Genomic DNA, 23,045 nt, shown 5'->3' on the forward strand with positions numbered 1-23,045 from the left:
ATATTACAAATATTTTAAAACTTTAGGTAAATTCCATCCATCCATTATCTTTATCCGCTTCTTCCTTTTTGGGTCGTGGTGCTGATGCCGATGTCCAGCCATCACTGCGAGAGGCGGGGTACACCCTGGACAGATTGCAAGTCCATCACAGGGCCACATAGACACAAACGAGACAAACAACCATTCACTCTCTCATTCACACCTAGAGACATTTTAGAGATACCAATCAGCCTAACATGCATGTTTTTGGTCAGTGGGAGGAAACCATAGCACCCGGAGAAAATCCATACATGCACAGAGAGAACTTGTAAACTTCACCCAGAAAGGCCCCTGGACCGGGATTTGAACTAGGGTAAACTACTCGCTGAGAGGCAGCAGCTCTACCAGTTGTGCCACTGTGCTTTGGGTAAATTTATATATGTAATTTATTTAACAGTATTTAACCATATAAAAAAGTATAATTCAATTCAATTCAGTGTATTTCTATAGCACCAAATCAAATCAGAAGTCCATCCATCATCTTCCTCTTGTTCCAAAGTCGGGTCTCGGGGGCAGCAGCTTGAGCAGGGAAGCCCAGACATCTCTTTCCACAGCCACCTCTTCTAGCTCCTCTGGGGGGACCTCAAGGTGTTCCCAGGCCAACCGAGAGACATAGTCTCTCCAACGTGTCCTGGGTCTTCCCCTGGGTCTCCTCCCAGTCGGACATGCCTGAAGCACCTCCGTAGGGAGGTGTCCAGGGAGCATCCTTGCTAGATGCCTGAACCACCTCAACTGGCTCCTCTCGATGTGGAGGCACAGCAATTCTACTCAAAGTCTCTCCCAGCTAACTGAACTTCTCACCCCATCTCTAAGGGAGAGTCCAGCTACCCTGCAGAGGAAACATTTCAACTGCCTGTATCCTCGATCTCATTCTTTTGGTTACTACCCAGAGTTTGTGACCAAAGGTGAGGGTTGGAGCATAGATTGACCGGTAAACAGAGAGCTTTGGCTTACAGATCAGCTCCCTCGTCAACACAACGGACCAGTAAAGAGTCTGCAATACTGCAGATGCTGCCCAATCCATCTGTCACTCTCATGCTCCATTCTTCCCTCACTTATGAACAAAACCCCAAGATACTTGATCTCCTCTACTTGAGACAGAACCTCACCGTTGACCTGAAGATAGCAATCCCCCTTTTCCAGTTCAGGATCATGGCCTCAGATTTGGAGGTGCTGATTCTCATCCCAGCCGCTTCACACTCGGCTGTGAACCGCTCCAGTGAGAGCTGAAGATCACAGCACGATGATGCCAACAGGACCACATCATCTGCAAAGAGCAGAGATGGAATCCCTCCACCCCATGGCTGCACCGAGAAATTCTGTCTATAAACGTTATGAACAGAATCGGTGACGATGGGCAGCCCTGGCAGAGTCCAACTCCCACCCTGAAGGGGCCCAACTTATTACTGGCAATGTGAACCAAACTCTCGCACTGCTTGTATAGGGACTGAACAACCCGTAACAACGGGCCCCCAATCCCATACTCATTGAGTGTACACCATTCAAAAACATTCATATACATAAAATAGCCAATTAGTAAAAGTTATCCATCTAAGGAAGCCAGCAGATTTAGTTGAATCCTCACTTCATCACTGTCTCCCATCCTGAGCAAGCACAAAGGCAACAGTGGAAAGGAAAAACTCCCTTTTTAACAAAAAGAAACCTTCAACAGGACGAGCGGCCATCTACTTCAACAGGCTGGGGTTTGAGAGGACAGGAAGAGAAACGGTGAAACAATGGGATCTGTAATAGAAGATGTAGCAAAGTTGTTGAGAACTTTGTTAGACATTAGATTTTTAATTCTGTTCTGAATTTGAAATCAATAAATACAATTTTCAGAATTTACAGAATTACAAAACATGTTTGATCTAGCTTGTATTGACTTGGGAAAAAAAAAAAACAATACTGTATCTTAATATTAATTATTACAAGTAAATATGTCAAACTTTGAAATTGGAAAGTGATCCTTTTTGCATTTCTTTCTTAAAATTTACTATCTGTATTGTTGTTTGTAACTTTTAAATCAAATAAACTTCATTGAAAATATTCAAGTGTTTGCGTTCACTTGTTAGGGGAATTGTGGTTAAGGTTATGAATGTTTATTACCGAAGTAACTAGTGTTGAACTAATGTGTGCGAGTTAGAGAGTTGCTTGCGTGTTTGCAGGAGCACACAGCCTGCAGACCTGATAAACACCAAAGCTGTAAAGCAGAGGCCATCTTGATCTCATCTCTGTCTGATAAACATTATAAAAACGCTCTTCTTCATACGGTCCGTGGGCAGATTCTCGCGGCCGGAGCTTCAATGTAACATCTGTGTAAGTCTGTTTTGACTCTTCCCCCTTGAAAGTAAAAACTGGGTTGGGTTCTTGGATCTTCAAAGTGGCTTATTTGAGTAATGAGTTGATGATAGGATAATTAATTTATCCAACATCATTCATTGTGCATGCTCTGTACATTTAACTTTCACATTTAATCTTTGCATTTTTTGTCAGCTGGTCTCAACGCAATTGATAAAATGTTCTTAGTGAGACGACAGGGTGAAGGAGAGCCCTCATGCCCTGAAGAGACACTCGCAGCTCGATACACTATGGATTCCTGGGGGCAGTGGAAGATTGTGTGTCTGTCTGTATTGTCCATTGAGGATGTAGAAGACGTGTATATAATTGGATTTATGATAACCAGATTTCTACTTTTTGGAGTTGGCAGGTATCTGGCATATTGCTGGTGAAGATTCTCAGTCATCCAGGACATGATGAATTCAAAAAAGCGTTCAATACAAAACAACTGGACTTTATTTGTAACAGAAGACGTTTCGCTCCTCATCCGAGGAGCTTTCTCAATTCAAAGAGCAGTGAGTGAGAGATTCAGGATATAAGGCTGAGTGAGATAAGACACACACACATATGTAGATTGGCAATTCACACCTAAACGCCTTAACAGTAAGGGTTTCTTAAAGTCTTTTGTTACTCTAATTCACGCATATCAACAAATTCGGAAGACGGCGGCAGCAGTTCTGGCAATTGTGAGGCTGCCTGCCTTGAATGAATTAATTTACCGAGCGGTAAGCTCTCAGACTCGTATGCAGCATGAGCTGAACTGTAAGCTGGACGCGATTTCTGAGAATTGCAGGCCACTTGCTGCTCCTGGGGCTCACTGGCAGGAAGGAATTGACCTTGGAGAAGGCTACAAGCTGGGTTCGGCAGTGTGACCACACAATTTGGCTGTTTGGAATTGCCAATGGGACGTACCAGCAGACTTATGAAGGCTCCCCTCCTGAGGACATCTGTGGATCTGTGTCAGGGTTGAGCTGGCTGATAGACACTGTGCCTTCTTTATCAGGACTATGGAACTTTCTGGCAGTGTTCATGGACAACTCACTGCCCTCGTCAGCCTCCTCATGCATAAATGTATTACGATGTCATCAGTATGTTGCTGTTTTGTGTGCTGAGGTCATATTTTTTGCAACTTTCAGATTTGATTTTTCTTTTTACACCTCAACTCCCCCTCGTGTTTCTTTTTCCTTATCTGAAAAAAGGACTACGCCTCTTGAGGCGGCGGCCTCAGTCACCTCCGTCTCCCCATGTCTGTTTTGTACATTTCTCTCCGACAGGCTGTACTGAAATTAATTTTGTTGCGCTTTGGTGCAATGACAATAAAACTGATTCTGATTCTGATTGCATATACCGTGCATTGAAAAGTTTGTTTATTAGAATTTGCAGTTTGTGTTTAAAGGTAATTTCAAAATGTATCAGATTACCTGTGAAATTTTAATGTGAACTCAATTAGAAACCATTGTGAACTGGTCAGTTTTTGTTTTGCTTTTATTCCAAACCATTTAAAAAATGTCATATTACAAAATCTCACTTGACCAAAAAAAGTAAATAAATAAAATCAAACTTTTTTTTTCTACTGTAAATGTATTCTTAGCATTTTAGTTCTCCTTTAAAATCAAATCAAATGCTTGATCAAATGTACATAAAATGAAATGTGTATATTATATATTTTACACACATTTTGAAATATTTCAAACATTTATTTCTTGTAATTGTAGTGAGACACGTGAGGTACGTGTCACTTGTTGTATGACAAATATATGGATATATATTTATGCATACTTTTCACGAGTTCTTCATTTTTCTGACTGTAAATGTCGTGCATTGAATTTAACAGAAATGTAACAAGAGACGTTATTTATCTTTGACCCATCAAATGAATGGAATCATTTATTTTCAGAATCAAAGTTTAACATCAAACATTTACATTAATTTGGCAAAATATGAAAATAATAACAGACAGTTTCACAGAAAATGAACTTCAAATCACTCGGCGGTGATTTGAGGACTTTGCTTAAGATATTTCTAAAATATCTGTACTGATTTATGAGAGAGAGGTGGGTTTTAGAGTGAAAGGAGATTATCTTACAGAGAACTGTGTGAGGGAAGTTTAATCTGTTTAACCAGAAATTGCACGCTTCGTCAGATCCTCAGCTTCTCACGGTACACTTGGTCAAAATAGAACCATCTACCTGTTGACGATGAATCAGCGTTGGATGTAGTTCCTTTCTGACTCGTTTCAGCGTCTCCGTCGAGAGCTACCAAACCTTCAGAAAGTCGTGCGTTGATTAGCTCAAAACAGAATTATAATCCCAAACGTCCCTGGTTCTTCATAACTCCAAACTCTTCATAACCGACTGCACTCTCAATCTGCTCATTCTGTTGGACTATCGGACCTGTTGTCAGCTCTCATTCCAACATCTCTCAGAACTCTCATTCTCTTGGAATTCTGGAATCCATAATTCTCTATTCCTTCTCTTCTCTATTCCTCATCTATGAACTGAGAAGTTGCCACATTTTATTTGGGTCGACTTCCTGTTCAATTTAGAGCTTTCTGATTCGTGGAAGGACCAGAAAGAGGAGTGGATTTGTGACGTAAGATGTTATCATAAGTCAAGGATTGTTTACAACATACAGAAAAGATTATTGCAGCAACAGCAGACTTCGTGGAGTCTCACACTTTGTAATCTTTTCAAATAGTAAAACATGACATTTTTCTCGGTAAACATTTTAGTTGACCGAAAACCAACCTTTAACATACTTACGACAGCTTGCTCATTTCAGACAGAAAATCAAGAAAGGCATATTCAGGTGATTTCTTCTCTGAATGAGGAACAAAAATCATTACTTACTGTTTATGTAAAAATAAAAATTAGTAGTTCTTTTCAACCTGTAAAGCATTGAGTGAACTAACACAATTTGATTATCAAAACATTTGTAAGACAGTAATGATTATAAAGAATTGTCTTTTCTGCTTGATTAATTCAAGAAAGAAAGTTCATCAGATGGTTCAGACTTATTCAGATCAATGAAAATAACAGTCTCTGTCCATCTGGTAGATTTGAGGTTATCTGGTTCACTACATAATTTTAATAATTATCTCTTACAAATAATGAAAAACCAAAATGTAGTGTCTCAGAAAATTAGAATATTGTGAAGGGGTTCAATATTGTAAACTCCTGGTATCACACCCTAATCAGCTGATTAACTCCAGACATGAGCTCATTCCTCAAGTCCAGCCACTCCTGAACCAGGGACAACGTCAGAAGTGTCTTAGCTGCTGAGGAGACAAAGAACTGGACTGTTGCTCAGTGGTCCAATGTCCTATTTTCAGATTAAAGTAAATTTTCATGTCATTTGGAAGTCAAGGTCCCAGTGTCTGGATGAAGAGTGGAGAGGCCCAAAATCCATCTTGCTTGAAGTCCAGAGTGATGTTTCCACAGTCAGTGATGGTTTGGGTCCATTTCCTCTGCTGGTGTTGGTCCACTGGGTTTTCTCAAGTCCACAGTCAACGCAGCATCTAGCAGGACATTTTAGAAACGTCATGCTTCCTTCTACTGACGAGCTGTATGGAGATGCTGGTTTCATTTTCCATCAGGACGTGGCTCCTGCAAAAGGTGCCAAAAGCTCGATGTGGAATATTCTCGTTTTCTGAGACTCTTAATTTAGGTTTTTCTAACTATTTTAGGAGAAGTGAAATAGAACAGAACTCAACAATTTGAAAAGTTTTCACTCGGTTTGATTCGGTTCAAACTGCCAGCACGAGTTTAATTAATCTCTCTATATATAGTTTTTTACTTACAAATAACTAAAATCATTTTAGTAATTGTCTTATAAATTCTGAATTTACACTACAGGACTAGAAGGAAACATGAATTTAGTTTCTGAAAACTAGAACAGGCTTTTTTTTTTTATTATCATTTTTTTATTCATCCTTTTATATAAAAATGTTGTTTGGAACATAAATTCTCTGGAATTAAAAAAAAGTCAAATTAAAAAATCCTGAGTACACTTATCCTCATTATTATTTTCTTGGTAATTAATAATAGTCAAATTATTTTAATTATGTTTCATAAAATAAATAAGTTAAGGCTCCTAATTATTCCTAATTATCATTAAGAATATTTTTTAAATTTATATTAAGCTTTTGATTGTAAGAGACAAATTGCTGAAAAGTTGTAAAAAAAAATATCAATTTTATCCATTAAAATTATTTTCTTTACTAAAGTTTGTCATCCTGGCTTGTGTCAGACTTAATCCAGCTGAAGTCAGTTTTTGAATTTAGAGCTTTAGATTAGATTAGATTAGATTTACGTTGTGCATGTTTGTTCAGTTTATCAGAATTTCTGGTTTTCTCACCAATCTTCATTAAATCTCTTATCTAAATGATGCTGATTGATAATCAGTCCATTGTTCTAATTATTGTACAAATGTCTTGAAAGTGTCCGTCACTGCTGCCACACGTCCATCAGTAGTTTCACACAGAGTACAAAACATGATTTGGCTGCCTCTGCTTTTTAGAAAGGAAAACATATGCTTCATTAACACCTGTCGGAGAAATGTTCTCACGTTTTTCACACCGATGGGCGACACTTTTTTATTTGCAGCATTCCGACTTGGCTAAAACAAGAGCCGCACGAAGTCGCGCTGACTTTGATTTAAACTCGATGGCGATCCTCGACTTTGATGCGCTTTCTGTTGGTGGATGTTGAAAGATGCGATGTTGTTTTCTGCCATTCTTTCCAACCTTTGTTCTCCTTTTGGGTGTGCAGCATGTATGTGTGGCTCAGGCCAGTTTCCAGATCCTTGTTGCTACTTGCCTTCCTCTTGTCAGTGAACCAACACCGCCCAGGCAGCCGCCCAGCTCGTGGCTCTGAATTCAACACGAGCTGGCATCCACTCTGGCAAACTATTCACCCACTGCAGGATCTACCTCAGAGCTCAAGAGCTGCCAGAAAACCCGTTGTCTACTCATAAAGTTGAGTGCTGTTTAGACAGAAGCATACTGAATAAGCAGTTTGTTGTACGATCTCTAATACAAAGAGTCAGCAAGGTGAAATGAATAATGGATATTAAAATGGCAATTTGAGGAATTATTATTTGCCTGTTGGGTTGTATTATGTTACGATGCGAGTTGTCCGTCCATCAACCCATTACTTTTCTCGTCAGCTCAACCCCTCTCACAACTTTCCTGGTCATCATGAGGAGCCGTGGTAAAATAACTCTTCTTACAACTACTGTTAACTGAGGTATTATTTGTGAACAAACTGTTTTTTTTCTCTTGAAATTAAATCAATACTTCATTGGGTAATAATTACAATAAATCAGACAACGTTGTTTGATTTATTTATTATGTAGAGTAAACTATTTCATGAAAAATAGTGCTTAAATGTAAATAGATTTAAGGCGAATGTATTTTATCCCTGTTTTTGAGTCAAAAGTACACCTGTGTTCACGGATGTCTCATTTTATAAATTGAAGAAAATAGTTTAGTTGGCATATTCATCAAAATGTGATTTTATTCACATTCAATTGGCTAAATGGGTTTTGCGCTTTGCTCACAGCCAAACAAAAGCAGAAATTCTGAGCTCTTGCATTTCAGAAAAACTGCACACCTTTCAGGAACACAGCTGGTGTAGTCTCAGCATCCATACTGGCAAAAAACTCAAATGACAGTTTCTGCTTCGTAACTGTGAAACATTTTTTCTTTTGTTTCTTCTCATAACTTTTGAGTTCCCAACCTTCCTTACACTTAGCCAGTCTTATGATTTTTTTAGAGATGCGTTTAAAGTAACTGATTGGAATGTACTGTGTGGAAATATGAGTGTAGTTACACATGATATAAAATAAATATTTTGGTTTGTATACATTAGTTATATCGAGAATACTTTGTCTAAATAACTCAAAGAAACTGCTCTTGCATTTTAGAAAAACTCCATACCCATCAGAAAATCAGCATTCTTGTAAAACGCTTCCAAACATTTTTTCACTTGACTTATTTTTCACCATATAAATTGCACCTATTTTTCGTACATTTGCAAGTCCTGCGACTTATACGCCGAAGCGACTAATATACGTTATTTTCCCATATTTATAACCAATTATTGGCTGAGATCTGACGATTTCATTCATTCTGACATGGAAAATATGCAACATTACCATTTTCAGCCGCTAGAGGACCCTCGTGTAATATGGCAAGCCAAGTATCTCATTAATAGGTAAAAGTAGCTATTAGTGTGACACTTGGCTTGCCATAGAGCCACCTTCGTCTCGCTCTGGAACTCCTGATGCGAACGTCAACTCGGCTGCATTTCGCCACGCCGTCCAGGTGAAATGCTGATTTGACCAATATATTGCTTTTATTAAGGAAACATTCAACTGAGACGCACCTTTACTATAATTTTGAGCAAACAAATAATTGTTTTTAAGTGTTAATTTTGTTAAATTCTTGTTAAAGTCCTGTGCATGCTCCTGCGGCTGCGATTTGACAACCAATCGATTTTTGTCACATCGGCCCACGTTTTCGGGTGGTCAGTGGTGATGCATAATAGATGCAATTTATACGGCAAAGCGACTTATTTATGTTTTTTCCCCAATTTATTTTATTAGACATATTTTGACTGATGCGACTGATATGGCGGCAAGTACAGTAGATTGTGTGTGTACATATATATATACACACACACACACATTATATATACTGTATGTATATGTGTGTATGTGGGAGTGGTGGCACAGAGGTTAAAGAAGATGTACCTGCTTCAACTCCCCGGACCGACAACATCAAAATGTGGGTGGGAAAGGTGAACATCTACACCTGCCTCCATCCTCATTTGCCCCACTTTGGGCCCCTGAGCAAGACCCCTAATCCCACCATCTGCTCCCCCGGGCTCCCAAGATGGCAGCTTTCTGCGCCACACAGAGGGCTGTGGTACTTGGTGGTCTGCGGTTGCATCAAGAAGTGCATCATGTGTAACAACAGTTGCCAATTCTTCATGTGGGTTTACTGTGGTGACCCCTGGAGAAGGGAGCAGCCAAAATAAAGGAAATGTATTTGTGGATCTTGTCCCTCCCCAGCAACACTCACAAAGACCTCACAAGGACAGAGATCATGAAGTGATGATTAAAACTTAGCAATAACTTCAGAAAGTGAGATATAGTATTATAACCGTTATTTTTTATCAAGTACTTCGACAATGTGCAGGTAGTTTAGTTTAATAGTTTAATTATTAAGGACATTGAACATAATGGAATGTTGGATAAATGCAAACGTATCAGAGTTTGTGAAAAGAGTTAACCTGCTTCAACACACCTGGTTCAGTGATACATTAGCAGTTCTGCAGAAGCCTGTCCATCACCCATTTATTCAAATCATGTGTGTTGGAGCAGACAAACCTGTAAAACTGAGGTCTACTCTGCAACCCTGCGTGCTTTAGCTGTTTCCCTGCTTCAACACACCTAACTGAAATGAATGTCATTGAAGGCTTCTGCTAAACTCGTTACCATTCTGAGTAGGTGCCGGTAATCAAATCATTTGCGTCAGGTGTGTTGAAGTAGGGAAACATCTAAAACACGCAGGACAAACTATCATTTGCGACAGCATCATTATCTAAGTGAATGACATCAGTGACCTTTTTTTTATTATTTAGATAGATTTCTTCTAACTAGACCAGGGGTCTGCAACCTTTTTTGATCATAGAGCCATTTCTGCCCCTTCACTCATCAAATAAAAAAGAGCCCAGAGCCACAAAACCTGCTACAACTGTGATGATCAACTGGTGGCCCATGGGCAACTTTGTGGTAGTTGGAGGAGTCTTTTATGACCAGTAAGGGGGTGACATTTTAAAACTAGTAATCGATAATTAATTTCAACATTTTTACATTTTGGGACAAAAAAAACTAACTCTATAGTAAAAACTTCTAGTTTCTACCTTTTAGATGGAAATAAAAACACTGAACTCTGCAATGTGGCCTTTAATGTGAGAAATTAAGTATCAACTTTGAAATAATAAAGCAAAAAATAGTAGTGTTGTTCAAACATTTGCAGTAATTTGACAAAAACTGTCAAAACTAGTCTTTTTTTGTTGTGGTTATAAAAACCAGAACAATTTGGTCAAAGCTTCAAAGAGCCGCAGACGAGGGACTAAAGAGCCGCACGTGACCCCCGAGCCACAGGTTGCAGACCCCTGAACTACAGCAGCACCACAAACAAGCCAAGAAACACAACTAAACTGTAAATTAATTAGCCTTTTTTTTTTCCAGTCTTTTGCTTTAAGCTTTGTTTTGTCGCGTTGTTTTTTTCTCCTATAAGAAAATCCAAGCCCAGAACCAAATACAGGCAAATGTGTTAAAAACTTCTTAACTATCAGTGTTAATAATGACTGCTTTCTCTGAGAGTTGAGGAGTCAGTCTACAAGATTTAGTTCTACTTTTTCCTCTAAAATGAGTTAGCGTTGAGTTTCTGCTCTGCTGTTTGGGATGAGTTGCCAAAAACAAAAAGCCACAAACGTCTTCACGAGTGTCGAAGTGAAGCTTCAACACAATCTGCTGCTTCTTTAGACAGATAACTTTTACTAATTGTTTTTTATAATGTTTCTGTACAGCGCCTTGAGACGACTTCTGTTGTGACTTGGCACCATAGAAACGCACTGAACTCAATTGAATTGACCACAAATCAGGTCCAACTGGCCAATCTTGTTTGTCCACATGGTGTAAACCTAAAGAAGCTCTGAATCCATTGTTGTTTCAGGTGTGGGTGTTTGAGTAAGAGGGTGTTGGAGACGGCCAGGTTTGTTTTCAAACCTCTGAACAGGTGTGTCCTTCGTTTTAGCCTCGACTTTGGAAGCAGCTGGCTTCGTTTAGAGAAGTGAACTTGGACATGACAAACTTCTGCAGTTTGGTCTAACAAGTTCTGGGGTATGTTGGAAGCAAATCATTTATTGTGTGAATGTTTATGAAGCATTCACAGTGTCGATCCATTTTTCTTCCGTACGTTTTTCGGCATCTTTCTCGTTCCACAATTTTTACATTTCAACAAATCGCATATCAAAACGTTCAGCTCTTTCATGAGAAGGGTGCTATGACTTTTGGTGTTGGTGCAACTTTAGCTTTTTGAAATATTTAGCCTTTTTTTTTGCCATTTTTTTCCCCCCTCATACAAAACGAATCAAGCTCATTTTACATCCGTCATATCTTTAGAAATATTTACAACCTTTTACTGCTCCTTTCACATTTTGTTCTGCTTCAGCTTCTTTGTGCAAATTTAAACTTTTTTCAGCTAATTTCAACTGTGTTTTCATCTGTTTTATGCTCCTTTCAGATTCTTTCAGCTAACTACAACATTTTTGTGCTTCTTCTAACTTCTTTCTGCTAATTTCAGCTTGTAATGCTCCTTTCAGCTTATTTCTGCACGTTTCAGCTTTTTCTGCTATTTCAGCTAGTACTTAGCTGTTTTTATGCTAATTTTGGCATTTTCAGCTAATTCCACTTTTTTTTTTTTGCCACTCATTTCAACTTTTTCCAGCATAATTCAGCAAAAATGTGCTCTCTTGACTTTGTCCTGGTAAGCTTCTTTCTGCCTTTTTAGCTACTTTTCAGCTGTTTTTTTTTTTTTTTGCTAATTTCAGCTTTTTTCAGATAATACCCACTTTTTTGTGCTCATTTCTGTTTCTTTCAGCCTGACTGGGCAAACGTGTTCTTTCTGCTTTCTTTTACTAATTTCAGAATGAGAATAAACTTTATTATCATTGCACAGAGATACAAGGAGAACATGTAAATACAATCGTCCGAAAGATGGGCGGAGTGCACGAAGCTGCAACTATAAAAAGCGCGGCCCTCTTATTCTTATTCAGAATAATATTTTGCTTAGATAAGAAAAGGGAAGAAAACATGAGGAGAGACGGTAAAAAAAAAGATCTCTCCTAGACGGGGCATGATTTGAGGCATCAAAGAAACCTACCACAGCAAAACATATAACGTCTGGCTTCACCAGAGGACAGAGAGAAAGAAAGGAATAAAAAGCAGTTTCAGCTGTTTTTTAGAATTCTTAGCTATTTTCAGTTGTCTTCAGATAAATTCAAGGATTCAAGGTTCTTTATTTGTCATTCTATTTTTTGTGGTAATTTCTGCTACTTTCAGCCTAATTACAGTAACTTGTTTCTGCTCATGTCAGCTTGTTATGCTCCTTTCAGCTTTTTTCTGCTATTTCAGCGACTGTTTAGCTGTTTTATGCTAATTTTAGCTTTTCAGCTAATTCCACATTTTTTAGATAATTTCATCTCTTTCAGCTTCCTTCTGGTAGTTTAAGCATCTTTCTGTCTTTTCAGCTACTTTAATTTTACTAATTTCCTCATTTTTTTTGCTCATGTTTGCTTTTTTTTAAACCTAATTCAGCAAATGTTTTCTTTCTGCCTTTTCTGCTGCTTTGACTTTAACTTCTTCCATTTCAGCATGTTTTTTAAAGCTAATTTTAGCTGTTTTTCTGCAAGTTCTTCTGCAACAAGCATTTTCACAGGAAATGTAATCTCTCTAGTTTTCTTTTAAGATGCAGCATTGAATTGAAAAATGTCATCCTTTAAAAAGCGTGGAGAGTAATCACGTTAACATCTCAGTGTAATTCAGACTTTCTTTTGTCTGCAAGCCTCGCCGGTGCTCCAGCAAGCACATTAGCCTAACCGCTGTTCTGCAGTAATTCTTCCTCTAAACATGCTGCTGCTATCTCATAACAGCCTGGAATATTATCATAAAGCAGCTCTTGGCCTCTCTCGATGGCGGTTCTTCATCTGAGCGGGTGAGGTGAGGGGAGATATTTAATAAAAACTATCTTCCTAATTCTGCAGTGATTCATTGAGAACAGCAGGCTGAACCTCATTTCTGCGCCTCCTCCTGCGCTGTCCAAATCCTATCAAGCTGTCATTTTGAAGTCCGGTGTGATTTGGGCTTCGCCCCGGGGTGGTGCACAATTAAAGCTCTGCTTGGCCCAAATAAGGGGACACGCAGAAACTGCTGGCACCTCTTCATGGCTTCCAGCATCCCTCTCTCTTTTGTTTTTCGTCTTGAAAGGCCTTTGTCTTCGCCGCCGTCTCTCCATCACTCTTTTCTTTCTGATTTTTATTTTTCCCATATTTTCCCCCTTTTTTCACCCTCTCCTTTTTCGGTTTTCACTTTTGGTCATTTTAATTATTCAGGGAGAGTTCTATGCCTGGCGGTTGCCCCGTTTGCTCCGTCTCGTTTGGACGAGAAAGCACCAGCTGCTAATTGATCAATTAGGCCAGCTCCAGATGACATCATTGTAACTTGAAAGGAGTTTTACTGCTGCCATCAAAAGCCGCAGGCAGCGCATCCCATACATGCTCATTTAAATTAGCCTTTATTTATTTATTTACTCCATTTAATTTGCTTAAGTTCTTTTGTGATGTTAACCTGCTGGTGTGGCGTCATTGTGGTTGGTGGCATCTGTCTGATGTTTTAACACCAGTCGCTCAGTTTTCATCGATCTTAAGGTTCTCCTTTATAGTGAGAGTTCTGAACACGCCTCAGATTGACTGCCTCTCAACGTTATTGTTATTATGGACCTTTTTGATCAAATGTTGAGGAAATATCAAATATAGCCCACACTTGTTCATAAATCAAACTTAGAGATACTTATTTTTTTTTTAAAAAGACTCCCCGCCAGTTTGGAGGCAAATGCCCTGAAATTAAAGCCGATAATTAACCTTTTTAATTTAAGCCAACTGTCATTATCGCCCGTCATTAAAAGGCAACAGCGAGTGATTATGGTTTTGCCTGTGTGCGTTTGTCTGTGTGTTAGCAACATATCTTGTGAACTACTGGACAAATTTTAATGAAACTCAGAAAATAATCGATGAATGTTACGTTTCAGAGATGACTTGCTACAAGATGGCTGCCCCAGCCAACTGACCTGAAAAACTACAAAAATGGCTTTAGCTCAGTCGGTTTTGCAGCTACTGAGCTAAAATTGTATGCGATCGTCGCTGATCCCTAACATGTAACATGTGCGCAGATGGCTCAAGATTGTTGTTTAAAATTGTATTTGTTTGTTAGCAAAATATTTCAGGAACAACTGGACAGATTTTAATGAAACGCAGAGAAACACAAAAGTCTTTTTTACCATTTTGCCTTGAAAACAGCAAAAAAAAAAACTTGTGATTTATTTATGTTATTACCGTCAGGATTTATAGGCTGTCACTAAAGTAAGATGTTATATTGACTTTAATTTCAGATTCATGTTTACAGCCTGGAGACGAGCAAACCAACGATTTGTGTCGGCAGCTCGCCGGGAGATTTCACCTGCCTCAACCTGAGAGACAGCCCCCCTCATCTGCTGGTGTGTGGGAACAGAGACAGAAGGTAAAGACACAAAAACACACTTCGGTGCAGATGGAGAATAAATAAAAGTAACGCATGAGGGAAGAAAGCCGAGCCAAGAAGTTGTTGAGTTTTCCCGCGTTGACACCTGATGAAACGAGACTGGAAGCCGAGGCTGCAAGTAGAGAACAGGTGTTTAGAAAACGTGTGAAATGACAAAACTCTTATTATATTTGTGCATTCGTCAAGAATCTGTTTCCTTGATGAAACAAAGCTTCTAAAAGCCTGCTGGAGGAAGAAAAAAACAAGACAGGCACTGATATTTTTACAGAAGAGTTGTTTTGCTCTTTGTCTCCGTGAATGTTAACAATCTTTTTTTTTTTTATCTCGATTCAATCCAGCAGCAGATAAACACATTCATGAATGCACACATTTTTTGCCTCATCCTGGCTCTCCATTTGAAGAAAAAGGCAGATAAAAGACCCATTCTCATCTATTCTGCACTTGTTAGTGGGTGCTGCCGTGCAGAAGATGCCAGAAAAGGAGAAATCCCTGGCATGTCTTCATCTAAAGCTGCCCCCGCTGTTTCTATTCAGCCCCAAACCCATCTGGCTGTTAAGTAGTTGGCTTAAAGGGAAAAGCTACATCATACTGTTTAGGTTCTGTTTTTCTCCTCCTTACTAGTTTTGATTAACAGCACCTGCACAAAGACAAAGAAATGCTCAGTTGAAAATGGTTTGTCGTGGCTTCGGTCTTGCCTTATTGATCAGCTTTTGCCAACAGAAGGAACACAAACGAGCTTGGCTCTTCCGCTTTGGCTTCTGCTGATGAAGCTCAGAGTCGAGGACGAATGATAATGAGAGAGACTGAGGGACAGTCGGCAAACTTGGCCCTTCGTCAGGGTGGCTTCAAGCCAAGGCCTAATGCATCCCCCTTTTTTATCCAGACGTCGCTCTGGATTTTTTAATTTTTTTTTTGCCACATCCAAGGAGTGAATTAGAGGTCCAGATAAGGGCTGTTTGGACAAAAGAACACATCTGTGCAAACAGGAAGGATGTGACCAAAGAGGGGAACGGTACAGTAAATAGAAGGAAGAAATGAGTGTCATACCTGTGGCTGTCAGTCACTTGATTCAAGCTGTACAAACATTTATAGTGTTCCATGTGTTAACCAGGATAATTGTGTTTTTTTTTATTTTAGCACTATCATTTTATTTGAAAAGTCACTTATTTGAGTGGTGGCGCAGAGGTTAGAGAAGGTGGTCCGGTTTGACTCCCCAGACTGACAAAATCAAAATGTGGGTGGAAAAGGTGCAACACCTGCCTCCACCCTCATCTGGGCCCTTGAGCAAAGCCCTTAACTAGTGGTGTAACAATACATCGATTGAAATTGTTTTATCGATTTAATGATTCAATTATATCGTGGCAAAACTAAAATATCGATTCACATCGTCATCTTTAAAATATGCTTTTATTTTGAAATTCCCAAGGCACGTCTGTGTCACCATTTCCGTGCGCGGCTGCGCTCTGCGGCCGCCTCAGCAACATGGCAGACGAGGCAGAAAACACAGATAATGAAATTCGCTCTCGTGCTGGATTTAAATCAACTCTGTGGAAATATTTAGGGTTCTGACAGGACGACGACTCAACAGACGGAACTCATGTCGTATCAACAGGTGTCGGTGTGAGTTAAAATACTCGGGAAACACAACAAATCTGTCCATTCACCTGCACAAGAAACACAACATTGATAGTCATGTTATTAAGCTCAATATCTATTTTTGTTTCTTTATAACCGAAAGATAATCAGGACACTTTTAAGTTAACTGGTTTAAAAAATGCACTTAAACATGAGAAATGTGAGACTATACTGAACAGGTCTTTTATTTTTATTTTTTCATTATTAAGAAAAAAAACTTTTTTTTTTTTTCATTTAAATGCCTGGTGCATGCAATAACAGAAATAAAATGATTAAATCTAGGGCCTCGATTTCCTTAATTTTGAGAAATCGGCCGATACTTGCACGAGAAACCGATTTTACCGATTTTGTTTAGTTTTAACAACAATTGTCTAAACTTCATTTATATTTCAGAGCACTACCTCATGGCCAGTTAAAACAAGCTTGTATTGTTTTTAGGATATTGCTCAAGGTTATGTTTTTCAGTAAAATAATATTGGAAAATTGAAGGTGCATTGTGACTTTAAAACACCTGACGGTGTCGCTTATAAAACAAAATCGGTATCGGCAGGTCAGACTTTTTAGAAATCGGTGATCGGCCAGAAAGCTGCAATCGGTGCAGCCCTAGTTAAATCATATTTGAATCGTTTTTGTAAATGTATTTATATGTAAATGAGATGGGCATTTGATATCGCAATATATCGATTACAGACTTGTGAATTGAATAGAATCATAATCGTATCGTGACAGACTTTGTGATATTGAGAAAAATCGTATTGCCATACAAACAAATCAATATAATATGGTCTTGTGATAAAACTGGTGATTTACACCCCTACCCTTGACCCCCCCATCTGCTCCCCCGGGTGCCCTAGAAGGCAGCTCTGCTCCACACAGAGGGCTGTGGTAGCTCGGTGGTCTGTGGTTGTCTCCGGTGTAAAAACAATCGCCAAGTCTTCGTGAGAGAGAGTTCGCTGTGGCAGCCCTGAAGAAGGGAGCAGCCGAAAGAAAAATAAATAAATAAAAGTCAAGTATTTTATTATCCTCTTCTACTAAAAGATGAACAATAATGTGTGTCTGTCTCTGTCCATCATGTCATGTCGACATGTTTTAATGAAACTTGCAGAAAGTAAACGATGGACACACGTCTACAACTGATTAACATTTGGAGCCAATTCAAGATGGCTGCCACAAAAACAAAACCCAAATGACTAGAACTCCATTTCACAGACGTTAAGCTAAAATTTAGTTTGGTAGTAGCTGCTGATCCTTGATATATATTCCAAACATTTTAAAGATCTTGTGTTTAAAATGTTGCCATGAGCATTTTGGAGTTCTCCCATTATATTGATAAGCAATTCTTAAATGCAGGTCTTCACTCATTGTAAACGATGTACTCAGCCAAACCCACCAGAAAACGCCAAGAAGCCTTGAGCCACGTGTTTGACGGACATTAGTCTGTGTAGCTCAAGAAATATGGCTGAATCAGACACGTGCAGCATCTCAGAGAAGATGTCGAGTTGGATCAATAAAAGTGAATCTGCTGCTTAAAGCCAAAAAAAACAACAACAAAAAAAAAAAACAGTAAAAGATCAAGAAAGACAACTGCCAAGAATATATATCTAGACTCAAGCAAGGTGGTGGAGCGCCATGACGACAGCTCTGGATTCATCCATCCATCCATTATCTTTACCCGCTTCTTCCATTTTGGGTCACGGGGGTCGCTGGTGCCCATGTCCAGCAATCACTGTGCGAGGGGCGGGGTACACCCTGGACAGGTCGCAAGTCCATCACAGGGCCACATAGAGACAAACGAGACAAACAATCATTCACTCCCTCACTCACACCTAGGGACAATTTAGAGTTACCAATCAGCCTAACATGCATGTTTTTGGACTGTGGGAGGAAACCGGAGTACCCGGAGAAAACCCACGCATGCACGGAGAGAACATGCAAACTCCACCCAGAAAGGCCCCTGGACCGGGGTTTGAACCAAGGACCTGCTCGCTGAGAGGCAGCAGCTCTACCAGTTGCGCCACCGTGCTGCCCCAGCTCTGGATTCAAACTGTAAAACTTCTGCTAGACTGCCGTCTTTATATCTGCACACTTCACAAATCAGAGCATGAATAGGTACCAATACATCAAAATGATCAAACATCTCTTCCATGAACATCCAACCTATTTTCTGTCACTTTGCCAGTAAACGAACCAATGTGGCAGTTGGCAGATGTTCACAAATTTTGCTTGCGTGTTTTTATTTAAGGACACAAACCATCGGTACGAGAAACTGTTGTGCGCGTTTAGTTTCTTGCTGTAGGATTTTGTTTATGAGGCTGTCACGACACAAAGGGGGAGAAGGTACAGCCTTCTTCACGTGTGCAGTACTGTCACTTTGCAGCGCAGCTCCAAATTTTGTGTGAACGTAACAATTCATCAGAAATATTAAGCTCTTTTGTGGCCACAAGAGTAAATCAGACGTTATGCTAAAGATGATTTATGTCTTCTTCTGTCTTTAGAGGGGAAAAAGTCTGTTCAGGAGGTATTTGTGCCTCACCCACTCTTCCTCTTGATTAATGAAGAAGAGTCTGGCCAGTGACAGTCCACTGAAGACCGTCTCCTCCAGCATTAGGTTTACGCTTTCCTGTGGTTTGCCAGTAATCTTCATTCCTCATTGTTCCTACGTGCGCTCCCATCACGTAATGCCTCTAAACAGGCCAAACTAACGGCAGACAAACGAGTCCACAGTGCCCATTTAGCCATTTAAGTCTGATTCTTTTAAAAAGTTTTGATAGTGGCAAAATGAAATCTGTGCGAGTCCCCCGAGTAAATTTGATTATGGTAATGAAGACTTGGAAGAAGGTTGAGGCTGGATGGAGTCATGTCCTGGATGCTTTCAGCTGCAATAAAGCCACACGACAACAGATGGAGCTGCAGCTCCCCTGGGCTTTTGTTGCTAATGAAACACACAAAGCAAAAAAAATAAAAAATCCTGTTGCCTTTTATCCGTCATAGAAAAAAAAAACCCTTGAATGCATCATAATTATAATTAAAGCCATCATAATAACAGATTATTCTAACTCTTAATTATCTGCAGAATGAATGAGATGTTAGCGGGGAATAATAATTAAAAACTGCTGAATATTTATTTAAAGATTTGCATTTGGAAACAAGGATTCAGGACATAATGTATAAAGCAAACTAGTACAATTTTTAACTATTTTAAACTTAATTTGAAACGGTTCAATATTTTTAAATGATTTTCAGCAGTTGTGATAATTTTTTTTAAATTTCCTCCCATTTAAATTTCCTACACACTGAGAAATAATTACTGCATTGCTCACAGTATTATCTTCATATCTACATATGTATTTTTTGTATATTTATTTGGATTTTTTTAAAATGTTTTTTCTTGTTTTTTCCTCCATGTTTTGCTCTAATTTAAATATTGTCATTCCACTATTGCGGTTATGCTTTCATACTTATTTTAAGAGTATTTGTTAGTTAAATATGATCTGTTATTTCATTATTATACTTATTTTTATCTAGTAAATCAAATGTAGGATTGGATTAGTGAGGTATGTGGGTTTAAAGGTATTAATTGTAAAGTTATGAAGACCAGACAAGTGCTCATTAGAAGTTCAACATAGATTATTGATATTAATACAAAAAATATAAACTTCTGTGTGCAGCATTATAGCAAAAAATTGATCAATAAATCAAAAGCAATATTTTCCCTATTTTCTCCCCATTGTGATGCAGAGTGAGGGTGTTCGACCTGCGAACCGGCTCCTCCGTGTTGTCCCTGTACGCCCACCACCTGGGCGTCACCTCAGTTCAGGTGGACGACTGGAAGATAGTGAGCGGCGGAGGCGAGGGACTGGTGTGTGTGTGGGAGACCAGGATGGGAGCTAAGCTGTGGGAAATGCACAACAGGTGAGAAATCCACATCACAGTTTTCAAAAATGTCTCGTATGACATGAAACCTGCTCGTATTGTCACTAAACTGATGGTTTTTTTTCTTGACACACGTTAATATGCTGTATCATTTTATCAGCACATCCACAGTTCCTACTAAAAACAATTGCTACTAATTTAGATCTTTGAGAAACATAAGCATGCCTTCATAACATCCATCCTTCATTACTGTAACGCGCTTCTTTTTGGAACCAGTCGGATCTCTGTTGCTCCAACAGTGTTCAGTCAGGTCACCTGGATGGTTTCTGTTTTTGCTGAGACTTTTCATCCTTCATCCAAAGGACTTCTTCAATCTGAGGAGACGCCAAACAAACTGATTTCCACAAACAGCATACTCCAAGGCAGAAAAAAACAGTTTGCTGGTGCTAAAAAGAATCTAAAAAGAATAAGGGGCCGCGCTCTCAGGAGCAGCAGCAACGTGCACTCCGTCCATCTTTCGGACAACTGAACGAATGTAATCTCACTGTATTTCAGTACAATGATAATAAAGCTTATTCTGATTCTAAGATGGCCTCTGGGGCCCGCCCTCTCCCCCGTCAACTCCTCTGAGGTAGTCATGCCAAAGTGGTTCAAAACACCAAAGTTCATGCTCAATAATCCTCTATATTTTTTCTAGAATTCTAGAATTGCGCCGCTCACGGTGGCTGCATGTTGGAGTAGCTCTCTTACATTCATTCTGAGATTTTGCTTTTGAAAACCTTAATTCCCGTTTTGTCTGGATGTAAAATCGCTTTTTTCGATTGATTACTTCCTCTGGTATCAGATGATGTGCCACTGGAAGGATTTTTACTGAAACCTTTGTTTTACGTTTGGACATTTTGGACATTTGTTATGATGCGTAACCATAACAACAAGGTAGTTTTCTACAACTGGGAGCTGCTGTTTAACATCTCAAAAGCTCAAATAATACCTCAACTACAGCCCCAAATCCCAAATGAGTTGATAAGGAGGTGCTGTGGATGCATCTCCGTCTACCTGGAGGTGGTGCTCCAGTGCCTGACCGCTGAGATCTTGAAGGTAACTTGAAGGCTCGTGACAGCAGGAGGACCAAGATCATCCCTTGACACAGGCAGTTAAGTCCACGGTGACGAGGGGCGTCTATAACAACTCTAATGGAACCAGGATGAGCTACATCAACAATTAAGTTCCCTTTGGGATTAATAAAGTATTTCTGAATTGAATTGAATATAAACCTCTATTGCACATTTACAACTGGTTCAAAATGCTGCAGCCTGATTCTGAACTGGTACAGGCAAAAGAGAGCACATTACTCCAGTTCTGGCCTCCCTTCACTGGCTCCCGGTTCACTTTCAAATTAATTTGAAAATCCTTTTGTATGTTTTTAAATCTCTGAACAGTTCTGCCCCCTCCTATCTTGTTGCTCTGCTGCAGCCATATGTCCCACAGTGCTCTCTCAGGTCAGCAGACCAGATACTTTTATTGGTTCCAGGCACTGGTTTTAAGCTCAGAGGTGACGGGGCTTTCTCTGTTGCAGGTCCAAAACTGTGGAATGAGTTACCACTGCATGTCAGACAGCTTCCCTCTCTCACTGTTTTTAAGTCTCGTTTAAAATCTCACTTTTACTCCCTGGCTTTCGTTCCTGTATGAGTTGATTTTAACTTTTGTTTATTCTATAATTTTAGTCATTTAGTTTAATATCTTTACCTCAGTGCATCTATGTATTTTATGCTGTGTTCTTTGCTTGTTTGTTTTTGCTCTACACCACTTTGGTCGGCCTTGTTGCGGTTTTTAAGTGCTTCATAAATAAAGTGGTACGGTATAAGCAGATTATTATGGGTTAAAGGCTGAATGCGTTGTGTGTTTTGCGAAAGGCATCCTGTAAGACATGTCCGCTTCAACACCAGCACGCTGCTAACAGCCAACATCCCCGATGACAAGTCGCCACGAGGAGCCTGCATCACAGATGATGACCTCACAGCTCATCGCAGGTCACAATCTGCCTCCATTTTAACCTGCGTGTCTGCTGCACGTTCATCCTTCTAAAAACCGAACATGATCTCTGTTGCTGGTACTGATATGGATGTTTTCACTCTGCAGACACAGAGGAGTCATCTGCCATTACGACTTTTCAGAGGACACGCTGTCACAGGATCATGTCTTACCCATCTGCAGGTCTGACTACACCGAATCATACGGCTACAACTACAACATTAACCTGGCGATGCCCTACGACAGGCTGGCTGGCTCACATCCATCTCACTGATGTGCAGTTTTCAACAGAGCAAATATAACCCTGATTAGGTAACTGAACGGACACAATGAACAGTTAGATTCTTCATATGCCTATTTTTTTGTTTCTTTTTATTATTCTTGTCAAAATAAGGCTTTTAAATGTTTAAGTGCTTAAATGTAGCCCAAAGTGTTGAACTCCCTAAGATCCCACACTTGTACAACTTTACTGTCTTTATTTTAAAATATGTTTTACACCCAAAATTGACACAAAGAAGAACACAGCTGTAATAAAAAAAAGACATTTCTGTCTTGATTTTTTTAAATAAAACATCCATCCATCCATTATCTTCCTGCTTTTTCCGCAGTCGGGTCACGGGGGCAGCAGCTTGAGCAGGGAGGTCCAGACATCTCTTTCCACAGCCACCTCTTTCAGCTCCTCTTGGAGAACCCCAAGGTGTTCCCTGGCCAACCAAGAGACTAGTCTCTGCAGCGTGTCCTGG

The 23,045-nt window shown here is 39.6% G+C and overlaps 1 protein-coding gene across 1 annotated transcript in view; it reads left to right on the forward strand.

The window, feature by feature from the left end:
- Window positions 1-22,812, forward strand: part of fbxw8 (F-box and WD repeat domain containing 8) — a 39,596-nt gene extending 16,784 nt beyond the window's left edge. The window contains exons 8-11 of the mRNA XM_037680220.1: window positions 14,615-14,742; window positions 20,137-20,310; window positions 22,185-22,301; window positions 22,411-22,812. Of these exons, the coding sequence (XP_037536148.1) occupies window positions 14,615-14,742; window positions 20,137-20,310; window positions 22,185-22,301; window positions 22,411-22,576 (585 nt within the window). The 3' untranslated portion in view covers window positions 22,577-22,812. The remainder of the gene's footprint in view (window positions 1-14,614; window positions 14,743-20,136; window positions 20,311-22,184; window positions 22,302-22,410) is intronic.
- The last annotated feature ends 233 nt before the right edge of the window (window positions 22,813-23,045 follow it).

Source organism: Nematolebias whitei, chromosome 8, assembly GCF_014905685.2.
Source record: "Nematolebias whitei isolate Nwh7 chromosome 8, NemWhi1, whole genome shotgun sequence".
Classification (NCBI taxonomy): domain Eukaryota; kingdom Metazoa; phylum Chordata; class Actinopteri; order Cyprinodontiformes; family Rivulidae; genus Nematolebias; species Nematolebias whitei.